The 12,031-nt window shown below is 44.6% G+C and overlaps 1 protein-coding gene across 4 annotated transcripts in view; it reads right to left on the bottom strand.

Moving 5' to 3' along the window:
• RBBP6 (RB binding protein 6, ubiquitin ligase) overlaps nucleotides 1-11,621 on the bottom strand; it is a 47,415-nt gene extending 35,794 nt beyond the window's left edge. Inside the window, exons 1-3 of one of the 4 annotated variants that reach the window (XM_063934747.1) lie at nucleotides 10,802-11,621; nucleotides 3,212-3,311; nucleotides 2,450-2,486 (exon numbers count right to left, since the gene is read on the bottom strand). In XM_063934747.1, the coding sequence (XP_063790817.1) occupies nucleotides 2,450-2,486; nucleotides 3,212-3,311; nucleotides 10,802-10,967 (303 nt within the window). In that variant the 5' untranslated portion in view covers nucleotides 10,968-11,621. Of the gene's footprint in view, nucleotides 1-2,093; nucleotides 2,487-3,211; nucleotides 3,312-10,801 lie in introns of those variants that run through there. The other 3 variants (XM_063934749.1, XM_063934750.1, XM_063934748.1) reach the window with 3 other exon arrangements.
• Between the last annotated feature and the right edge of the window lie 410 nt (nucleotides 11,622-12,031).

Below are 12,031 nucleotides of genomic sequence, written 5' to 3'. Positions count from 1 at the left end.
TGTTGCGAAATAAATATATCTGCAAAGGCACTTTGTGCAGACTAAATAATGAATTTAATTCTTGTATTAAAAGGTCTGATCTTCATGGGAAAACCTATCTTTGGTTTTAAATCAGAGCATAGTTTGAGAGCAACATTAACATTAACATGACTTGTTAGGTGCGGTTTGTATTGATATGTAAATAAATGTAAAACATCTTAATGGGAAAGGAGCAAAATTAACGGCTCATTCAGCTGACAATCATGTGACTCGGAACTCGTCAGTGTACATAAAATAAAACCGTTTTTGTACATAACATATTTAGTATATAGCATAAGTACACAACACCCTTATGAATAGCACAATGCCATCGCATTGTAGGCAATAACAAGGCTGACAATTAGGGGGGATTGTAAAAAAAACAAAAACAGAGTGAACTCTGGTACTTTGAACGAGAAGCCGTTCTAGCTAGAAAGCGCTAGCACTCATGGTTTCCGAGTGTAAGCACTCCAGTGGACAGGGGACTTCAATGTGTCAGCACAGGAGCACAAGTGATCTGAACACAGGGGCATGCTCAATTTAGACCAGTACTTACTGCCACCTTTTAGCAGCCAGGTTAAGTGCCCGTCAATTACTGGCTGCTATAAGCCCAGAGGGCGCACTTAATACAGAGTTCTGCATGTACCTGAGGAGGTTATGAACAGAAACCTGTATTAAGTGCAACCTTGGGGCTTACTGTGCGCGGTAACAGGAAAGCCCCATGCACTTAACCAAAAAATGTATGCCTTATTATGCGTTAACCGTGGGATATGTGGCTTACTGCGGGATATAATTGAATAGTTCATGGTACTTAACTCGGGAGATAAATGCCCGGTGTACATCCCATGCCTAACTGAATAGGACAATGGGTGTTATCTAGCTAGAAACCCACTATAGCTCAAAGCACAAATACAACACCACTCAAACATCGGGATGTAGTCATGTGACCGGCGGTCAGAACACCGCCGGTCACATTACCAACGATGGGATCCCGAACACTTGAACGCCCGACAGTCGGCATGCCTACTAACAGGGACGAATTCTCCTCCCCCATATCGGCATTCTAAACCATGGGATCCCAAGCTCTGGTCACCCATACCCGACCCCAAATATCTACACCTGGGCTTTCCAAACTCAGCCCACAGGCGCCCCCCCAGCAGTTTAAGTTTTAAGGATATCCATGCTCGAGAGACCAAATGGTCAAATCAAAGTGAATAAAGTACTAAGGAGACCTTTGCTTCAACAGATGCTTAAAGGCCCATACTGTTAGGGGTAGCATTTGTAGACAAGATAATAGTCTATAAACACTTACAGATGTTTACATCAAGGTAAAATATTTTGTTGCAATGTGATGTGCCGTTCATCCACTTCTCAAGTGTTGCCTCGCACCCCTTAGAAGTACGCAGGCAATTCTGGAGGTTCCGTAAAACTGGATGATGCGTGCTCAGCAGCACATCAGTAACTGAACTGCATAGAGTATTAGATGCAAACTTAAGTCTCTGGAGCTGGTGCTTTTTTTATTCCCCACCTGTTAGAGATTAATATGCCCTAAATACCCTAAAAAGTTTCTCTATACAATATTGCATGTATAGATATTCTATAATTCTACCGAACACCAACATACAGTTAGCCTGTCTGCATATGGTGCCGATGTTCCAACATGGAATACACTGAAATCTAATCAATGTGATTAAGTAATTTTTCTAATTGTGGTTTTGTTGTAGTCTAAGAAGGTAATGCAATTAGTATCAGTAGCCTCAAGGTGCCGGGGATGTGACCTTTTCCATCAACAGCGCAGATGTTTCTTCACACCCTAAAGAGGAGCGAAGCAAAATCTGCATCTACCTGCTGGAAAGATAGGACTAGACTGCATGGCTTACATCAAACCAGGGAACAGTATCTGAATGGTGAGGTGTATGTAAAAGAGTTATACAAAACATACTGCAAGAAAACATTTCATATAGAGAAAGGCAAGTCACGATTAAATGCACACCTTTAAAACATAGCACATATGCGAAAAACACAAAGCCAGGTGTAATTATAAACATCCCTTTCCCATGAAGAGCAAAAATTGATTTTGTTTTACGTTGTGAAACACAATACTTTATTGCAGTATACAATACAATAAGACCTATACAAAACAGATCTCGTAGTGAAACAGAACATGACAGCATGTTCACAAGTGACCGATCATACAGACGGTACAAGGTCCTGTATAACAGGAAATCATTTACCATTCAATATAAAATACAGTGTAAGGAGGAGCACACTTTCACACAAAGTGCAAATTAGGAGCAGTGGGCAAAAATACATAGTATATACAATTCACAGGTTTAACAGAACCACAAAGAGAGAGAGCAGGTTTTGTGCCTGTGGTGTAAATGCTGGAGTTAAGAGGTATAAGGAAAAGGGTGATTGTGGGTTTACATACTGCTTTTGATGGTCCACTCACTGGCTCGGCACGACTTCTAGAATGTAAATGAGGAAACACAAAAATAAAAATCAATTAGTATTTCTCAAGACAGAATAACCAGACGCTAAAACAGAGAACGCCTGAGTAAGCCATTAGAGTAGCATGCAGTTCACAAGTGGGCAACCTGTCTCTCTAGCAACTGTGGAATTGCAACAGGCTGCCAGGGTACAATGGGATATTTACTTACAACAGGGTGCCCACCTTTGATGCGCAGGGTTTCATGCCTTTGTTGACCAAATTAATCTCTTATTACTGTGCCGATGTGATAACGATACATTTCCACTGCAACCCGTTTAAGGTGCATACACACTTGGCGTTTTTGCCCAGCGATGATCATGAACATCGATGGCTGGAAAATAACTCCGTGCATACACAATGAGCTATTTTTCTGTGCCCAGCGATGTTCAAGGGGGAGGGGGTCGAGTTTGAGCTCAAAATGGCAAAAGTGAGCTACTTTGAGCTCAAAATCGCCCAGTGTATATGGGCCTTTACGGCTATTGTATTCAGGAGGCATATTTAGGATCACACACAATCTCTGCCAGCTGAACTATACAGTAATTATTTCAATGATACCAAGTAGGTTTATGCAAACAGATGGAATGGAAAAATGTTATATCACTCACAGAAACAGACGTTGGCTTACTACTAGAAACATGACAGATTGTGATACTGAAACGTCTGTGTAACAGTGTGGCTATAATGTGTTACACTGGAACTTACATGACATATGTTTTGGTTGCAGTTCTCACTCCTCCAATGGGAATTCTCCGGACAATGACAGATGAGTTCTTGGGAATAAGGGCCGTTTCATCAGTGTACTCTACAGTGGGCAGAGAAAAGAAAGCTGCAGGTTAGACCTTTCCAACACAGATTTTACATGAAAATCTTAAAGATATAAACAAGTTGGCAGGTGACCATTTTATATACTCTACACAATCTTTCAAAACTTATGTAGATCATTTCTATATACAAGCTTCCCTCTTTATAACACCAAGTACACCCTCCACACACACACAAGTGCATTCAAATGAAATATAACAGGTCTCAGCCACCGCAATACAACTCGATGTTTAGTTTAAAGATGGCAGCATCAATACATTGCGCTGTAATACTGAATTAAAAAAAGGGGGAAAAAATAGAAAAATCCTCATGCTATTGTGCACTATGGGGTAGTGATTCAATTGTTTTCTGTCGCAGCTACCACTACAGGGCGTAAAAGGAGCAATTCAAATGCTGCGCTGTTTAGAACCCTGTTAGCCATGGGGAAGACATTTCTTCACGCAGCCTTCTTAGGTGCGAGTAGAACTGGGTGCAAAGGCCAAAGTTTGGGTGCCCTAACCACTGCTTTAGATGGCTAAACCCGCTGCGTCAATACTAATGGTGCACAAACGGAGCAACAATTGAATTGCTCCATCAGGAGTCTATTCGTATGGAGTTTGGCTTATCTAATGGAATACATGACAACTTGCACCTCTTCGAACGTAAAGCAGGTATCAATGCCACTCCCTCCACAATTTCCACTCAGAACAGAGTTCTGTGTTAAAGCAGTGGATGAGACGAATAGAGCAGGGAAAGTAAATGGGTGTTCATATATCAAACTCCGCCCCAAAACTAAATTGTTACAGATAGCAAAGTGCTAACAATCAAACGATGACAACTTATCACCAGCGGCTGTTACTGCCAGGGGTCCAATGGAGCAATTCAATTGTTGCTCCGTTTGGGGGAAAAAAAACATTAATTGAATAACGCCACCCGATCTCCCATCACTTAAATGGGATATCAGGCGCACATAAAACAATTGAATCGCCCCCATTGACTTCTGCCTGCTTCCCGATCTGAGAACTGGAACAGACAAACCCATTTTGCATTTACAAATGAAAAAACAGTATTCGTAGTGTTTCGGAAATAGACATTACTATGGAAAGATTTGTAACAAAGGCAACATTGCAATTAAGTCCACTTGGGAAAAAAACCTCATAACAATTAGCAGGTATCTCATCCCTTGAGACATGTGAAACACATGCAGCTATTACAAAGGTTACAAAAGTGCACAAGAAGCACCTTTCTCTGGTCTCAATACAATGTCACCTAGCCAGGAAAACATACAAATCATTTATCCTTACATTCATGTATTTAGTTGCTAGAGATTAAATTGCCATAAAATGTGCCTTATGCACTCCAAATACTGGGTGGTAAATGGGACCACAAAGGATGAAAACCAAACACCACCACTCAAAAGTATTTATTCAAGCTTCCTCTTTGAGAAAAGTTAAAGCCACAATGCCATTGGCATAAAAACTAAACAAAACACAAAGGATGCCTATAAGAATAATGTAGGTATTTACATTTTCCCTTTGGTTTTATTTCTTCAGTTTGCCATTAATGACTGAGTCTACCAAGGCAACCACAGTCACATGACATGCCTGCATCTGGCAGCCATACTGGGGTCGATTCTATTCGGCAACTTAAGAATAGCGCCGGGAATTAGCTCCCGACGCTATTCAATTCAGCTGCTAGCGACCCGCAATTGTCAGGAATTCTTCTCTCATCCCCGGGGGATGAGAGAAGAAACCCGACAAAAGTGCTGCCGCGCGGCCGGCGCGAGGCTGATTCTGTCGGGAATCAGCATCGCCGCGGGTAGTTAAGTCGGAGATTGCCCGTTCTCCCGACAAAACTACCTGTTAAGTCGGCGAGAACGGGACATCGCCGACTTAACTGGAGCTGAATTGAATAGCGTCGGGAGCTAATTCCCGACGCTATTCTTAAGTTGCCGAATAGAATCGACCCCACTGAGATTATGAATAGGAGTTAATGATTTGTAGGGCAGCTATTATACATGAGAGGGGAAAAAACAAAGGGCTTGATTCAATACGAGTTGGGATTAAGGGGCAGATGTATTAACCTGGAGAAGGCATAAGGAAGTGATAAGCCAGTGATAAATGCAAGGTGATAAATGCACCAGCCAATCAGCTCCAATATGTAAATTAACAGTTAGGAGCTGATTGGCCGGGGCATTTATCACTGGTTTATCACTTCCTTATGCCTTCTCCAGGTTAATACATCTGCCCCTAAGTTCCTGAGGCTATTCAATTCAGTGCGCAGTAACAGCAGACGGTGGGATTTCTTCACACACCCCTGAGAGGTGCGCACAGAAGTGCGGTAAGTGCTGGTGCAATGCTGATTTCGGCCTTCGAGGCGGAATCTGCATAACGCCAGGCACGCAAGTCAGAAAGTGCCTGTTCTCCCAACAAAACTACCCCGTTCAGTTTGGGAAACCTGGCATTCTCAGACTTACCATTGCGCCAAAATGAATAACCCCGGTGCTATTCAACGCGCGTTGTATTGAATCAAGCAAAAGTATTTAAGGTGCAACTTAAAAGATAAACACCCCATATGGATTGCAACGTTAATATGGATCTCCATAATCAAGCGCAGGATTTTTGACGCAATTGTTACGTTTAGAATGTAAGCTCTCACGAGCAGGGCCCTCAACCCCTCATGTGCTTATCCTTCTCTTACTTAAACCTTCTTCGGAGACACCTAACCCCACGGTTTTCTGCCGCCCTTATACTCATATGTCAGTGTCGTCTGCTGCTGTAGCTATGGTCATTTACTCTGTACTTGTCCTATATTGAGGGGTATGCAATTAGCTCCGGTAATGTCGGAGCTATTGATTTCGCCCTCTCTCTCTGTTCAATTGAAGCAGTTTTCGTTGTTTAAAAAAAAAAAAAAAAAAAATAGTGAAAAGGCACCGGCAAAAACGGTCCATGTAGTGCAGGGGAGAAAACATGTAGATTCACCAAGCCACATGTTTATCGCTCCTGCTGAATTTTTCATCTAGGCAAAAAAGAAAACAGCCCTGCTATTGAATATGGGGACTCCCCATTCGCTCTAAAAATAGCGAAAGCTCAGTTTTTTCGCCAAAGCAATAAAAAAGGACCTAATTGATAACCCCCATTGCCTTCAACTGTAAGTCACTATTTTCCTGTTTGATTATTTTGTTCATGTACTCAGTAATTGGGCGCTGCAGATACCTTGTGGCGCCATATAAAGGATGATAATAATAATGGCATCAGGGTAGCAAGCGTTTAACACAAATTAAAAAAAATAATTTCTAACGATATTCAAAAGAACTTGTTTCAATGGGCTCGATTCGACTCAAGTGTGAATTGAATAGTGCCCGGAAGGAGCTCCCGCAGCTATTCAATTCATTCTTTTTGAGGGGTGCGAGCAGAAATCCGACAAAACCACTAGTGCGATGCTGTTTTCTGACCTGAGCGCGGCAGAAACAGCATCACGCCAGGCTCTAGTCAGAGAATGCCGATTGCCAAAACTAAACCATGTTTAAAAGGCGTATGAACCAGCATTCTCTTACATACAGATGTAGCCACGCTCCATCATAAAACGTGCACTGCTGGCGCAGCTAAGCAATCCGGCACCTAGCCGCACCAGCCCACAAAGACGCTCCTATTCAAATGAATGGGGCGTTTTTGCGTCTGTTACGCATGCACGCCCCAGACGTGAATGCCAGGATATGGCTAGGTGCGGATGTAGCCAGAATGAATGTGGCTACATCTGTAATAGCACACTCAACTGAACAGCCCCAGAAGCTCCTGCCGGCGCTATTCAATTAACGCTGAATTTAATAGAGTCCCTTAAAACAAAGCTGATCAAAAACATACTAATTATTCTCTACTCGCCATCTATATGTAAACCTCATGCAGAAGCCAGCCTTTTACTATTAAATCAAGTTAGTACAATTTATAGTCACTTGTGCACCAAAAGGTTTGCACCCTACTGACAACAGGAGGATAATATCATTTCTGCTGCAGTTCATATCAGAATCTGGTATCCTATCCCTTGTTTTCACTTTGTGTGTATCCAACTTAATTATACAACTGTGACATATTACCCTAAAAACGGCAACAAGGAACAAACACGTGGAGGACACAACACAATTTCATCACATATGATCTGACTGCATTAATTTGGGATTGCATAAATGTAAACCCATCTACAATAAGATCACATTGGGGTCGATTCAATTCGGCAACTTATGAATAGTGATGGGAATTAGCTCCCGTCGCTATTCAATTCAGCTCCAGTTAAGTCGGCGATGGCCCGTTCACGCCGACTAAACAGGTTGAATTGTCGGGAGAACGGGCATTCTCCGACTTAACTCCCCGGCGCGAGGCTGATTCCCGACAGAATCAGCCTCGCGCCGGCCGCGAGGCAGCACTTTTGTCGGGTTTCTTCTCTCATCCCCCGGGGATGAGAGAAGAATTCCCGGCAATTGCGGGTAACTAGCAGCTGAATTGAATAGCGTCGGGAGCTAATTCACGGCACTATTCATAAGTTGCTGAATTGAATCGACCCCATTAAGGTCAATTCTATTCAGCGACAGTTGAATAGCGCCGGGAGTTAGCTCACGGCACTATTCAATACAGCGCCAAGTGACACCAATTGTCAGGAATTCTTCTCTCATCCCCCGGGGGATGAGAGAGGAAATACGACAAAAGTGCTGTTACGCGGCCGGCGCGAGGCTGATTCTGTCGGGAATAACATGAGCTGAATTGAATAGCGACGGGAGCTAACTCCCGGCGCTATTCAACTGTCGCTGAATAGAATTGACCCCATTGTAGCGAGTGTTGTGAACACAATTCTCCAGTGCAGTCAGTTCAAAATAAAATGTTATGGGCCCTACACACTGGAAGATAAAATGCACAATATGAACATTCTCGTTCATTAATGAACGAGAACGTTCATATCGTGCAGTGTGTAGGCACCAACGATTAACGATGCACGGCCCCACGCTCGTTAATCGTTGGTGCCCCGTCGCTTACGCATGAAGGCCAATATGGACGAGATTGTCCATATTAGCATGCAGTGCTATTGTGACGGGGGGAGTGAAGAAACTTCACCCCCCGTCACCGGGTCGCCCGTATCCACCGTTGGATCGGTAAGTGTGTAGGGCCCTTTAATGATGTGGTAATATTAATATCTATTACAGGTTGAGTCACCCATATTCAAAAATCTGATATTCAAATATTTTGCGGGCACGACCAAGATAGTGACACCTTTGCTCTCTGATGCTTCATTGCACACAAACTGTGTCATGCACAAAATTATTAAAATATTGTATAAAATTACCTTTAGGCTATGTGCATAAGGTGTATATGAAAAATAAAGTCATTCTGTGTTCAGACTCTGGTCCCACCCCCAGATATACCATATGATACATAAATATTCCAAAACACAGAAAAATCCAAAATAGTGCTGGTCACAAGCATTTTGGGTATAGGATATTCAACCTGTATATGCAAGTCTGATGGTGTAAGGGGGATTAGACCAAGAAGTACTGCTGGCATGACCTGGATAAACCAGTCTAAAGTCCTGCTTTGGACGTACTAACTACTGTTTGGATGCCCAAAGTGCCGAGTTTGCACACATTTTTTATCGCACCTCAGGAGGAAAAAAAAAAAAAAGTGACATCTGAGGCTGCTGGGTGCCCAAACCACTGAACAACTGAATAGCTGCTGTCGGGCATCATTTATTGGCGGATGCAATAAAAACAATTGAATTTCCCCCATAGAGAACTTAAATAGTGTTCAATTTTTGATTGTACCGGCTTTCAATAGACCTAGAGGGAGTTGTATCAAAACTTGGAGAGAGAAAATAGTAACATTCTAGCAGCTGTCATTTTTCTAGCACAAGATGACAGAAGCTACTTGGTTAGTAATTTACCTCCAGCCAAGGTTCGATACATTTCCCCCATATAAACACAAATGCAAAACCAGCTACTCTATAAAATATAGAAAGAACAGTGAATCCAATATCACGATTCCCAGATGATGACCTCTCAGTGTCCTATTCAGTAACATGACGAGATCAGCAAACATGGGCCTGAATCCCATGTGCCTCATATCAGTAGCCATGAACTGCTTTATCAACTCAAAGCATACCAATGGTAAACATAATGGGTCAAATAAGTCTACATCCTGGTAACACACAAACACCATAATCTATAATTTAGCCTGGTACACACTGGTGATTCATCTGCGTTTATGCAATCTCAAAACTCCATGAATCACGCCCAATTAGTGACACTAGCAGTGTCAATAAACAAGCCAGCTTTTCAGCATAGTTCCTAATTGGGAAGTGCATACGTTGTGGACATTTTAACAGTAAACACCCAACGACGATTAAAGCTTTTAATCTTTGTTATTAAAAAAATATATATTGACAAGTGGCTACACCAAATTTACTACCGTGGTTAGGCCTTGATTACAGATACAAATAAATTGGACCAAACAGACAATAACTGATCAGAAGAGCTACGACTCAACATAAAGGGGTCACTTTAATTAGGGGTGAACTGCTGCCAATGGCTAATCACAATGGCACACTAATTGTCCCCAAAACCATGGATTTTACTTCAAACCCCCCCCCCCCCCCCCCCAATAGCTATATATATTTAATTACCAGTATGTATTCTTGGGGCTACCATAAGAGCAGCATAGGTGTGCACTGCGGGCATCGGCCGTAACTGAATAAACCCTTATGTTTATCTTACAGGAGCAAGGGTATATAAATTACCATTCTTACCTATAGAAAACATCTATGGGGTCAATTCAAATCAGTGCAGGTTGAATAGTGTCAGGAATTAGCTCCCAGTGCTATTCAATTCAGCGCAATGAGACGGCCATGAGGATTTCTTCTCGCACCCTCTTTGGGGGTGCGAGCAGAAATCTGACAAAAGTACTGGCGCATTGCTGTTTTTCTGCCCTTAGCGCAGCTGAACCAGCATCACGCCGGGCACTTTAGTCGGAGAATGACTGTTCTCGCAACAAAACACCCCGTTAAGTCTGCGAGAATCGGCCTTCTCTGACATAACAGCATGCTGAATTGAACTGACCCATAAGTTAGCTCCTAGCACATCCTGGCCCTCCAGGACTTTATGGTGGCCTCTTACGTACTATCCAGTCAGGAGCAAGCAAGCAACCAGAAGAGGGCTATTTCTCTCAGGGGCTGGAGGGCGCCCACCCAGCACAACCAACCTGGGCCCAGTGCTAACCACAAGGCAGCCCAGATACACAGAACACCCTGCCTGGTCCCAGTGCCCACCACAAGGCAGCCCAGATACACAGAACACCCTGCCTGGTCCCAGTGCCAACCACAAGGCAGCCCAGATACACAGAACACCCTGCCTGGGCCCAGTGCTACCCACAAGGCAGCCCAGATAAACAGAACACCCTGCCTGGGCCCAGTGCTAACCACAAGGCAGCCCAGATACATGTGAGCGGCCATTACCTTCCTGGGTCTGCGCGTTGGTGATCTGCAGGTCGCAGTCCGCAGCCTTCAGCCTCTCCCGCCCCATGATCTGCTTCTTCAGGTCGGCCAGGGAGATGTGCAGGCCATCGAAGGTCACCGTGTCGTAGTTGAGCTTGGAGGAGAACTTGTAGTGCACACACGACATGTTCCCAGCAGCAGCTGCAGCAGTGCTAGGAGGGGGATGGGAGCACACACAGGCCGCACACAGCACACACACAGGCCGCACACACACAGCAGCGGCTCAGGGAGCCGGGAGAGGGGCCATGGGGGTGTCCTCCCTCCCACACCCCGGGGCCTCCGCACAGTCCCAATGTCCCAGAGTCCGTGCTCAGTCCGCACTCAGTCCTCACACAGGTCCCTGCTCGCCGCTTCCACGCTGCTGTCCTCCCGCTGCTCCGGCTCCGCTCCTAGGCCGCGGCGTGACAGACACAATGGGCCCGGGCCTCCGGCGCTGTACACTGCTGCACGGCCCACGCTGCGTCCCTGTGGTACGAAATCCAATCCCGAAACCCGCGGCCGGCACCGGTGCTCCGTCTCCTCCTCCTCACGGCACCGGGCGGCCTGACGACACGGACGGTTCCTGTCGCTCTATCGTTCGATCTCGCTCTCTCTGTTCACGGGGTTTCCAGGCAGTTTCGGCGAGGGCGACGCACGTACGAGCGTGCGCGATCTCGTTGGGAGAAAGAGAGAAGGAAGGGGCGGAAACCAGGGGAGCGCGTCACGTGACGAGCCAGGCAGGCTCGCGCGCGCGTCCCCGGCAGCTTTAACCGTTGGCAGCCCAGCTGGCAGAATAGGAGTTCTCATTCAAAATGCGTCCAGGGGTTCTTTCATATGTATTGGTGGGGGAGAGATAAAGTACCAGCCAATCAGGTCCTGCCATGTTACAGGCTGTGTTTGAAAAAATGAGCTGGATGGTTGGTTGGTTCTTTATCTATGTCCACTTTATCTCTCTCCAAGGGTTAATACATAGACCACTTTAATTAAATCTTGGCCTCCATACATCTGAAATATATTGGGGTAATGCCCCGATCCAACCATTTTCACTCAAGATCCGTGCTTGCTGATCATCGCTGGCTGATTGGCGAAAGCGGCATCTCGGGAAGTGTGTGGGAGCCATATTTCCAAGCTTTGATAAATCAGAATCAGCTTTATTGGTCAGGTATACTTGTGTATACTAGAATTTGTCTTCGGTTTTCTATACAACAGCCA

This window comes from Pseudophryne corroboree, chromosome 7, assembly GCF_028390025.1.
Source record: "Pseudophryne corroboree isolate aPseCor3 chromosome 7, aPseCor3.hap2, whole genome shotgun sequence".
In the NCBI taxonomy this organism is placed as follows: Eukaryota; Metazoa; Chordata; class Amphibia; order Anura; family Myobatrachidae; genus Pseudophryne; species Pseudophryne corroboree.
Note: the sequence above shows the minus strand (reverse complement) of the source record. Positions and strands in the feature narration are given on the sequence as shown.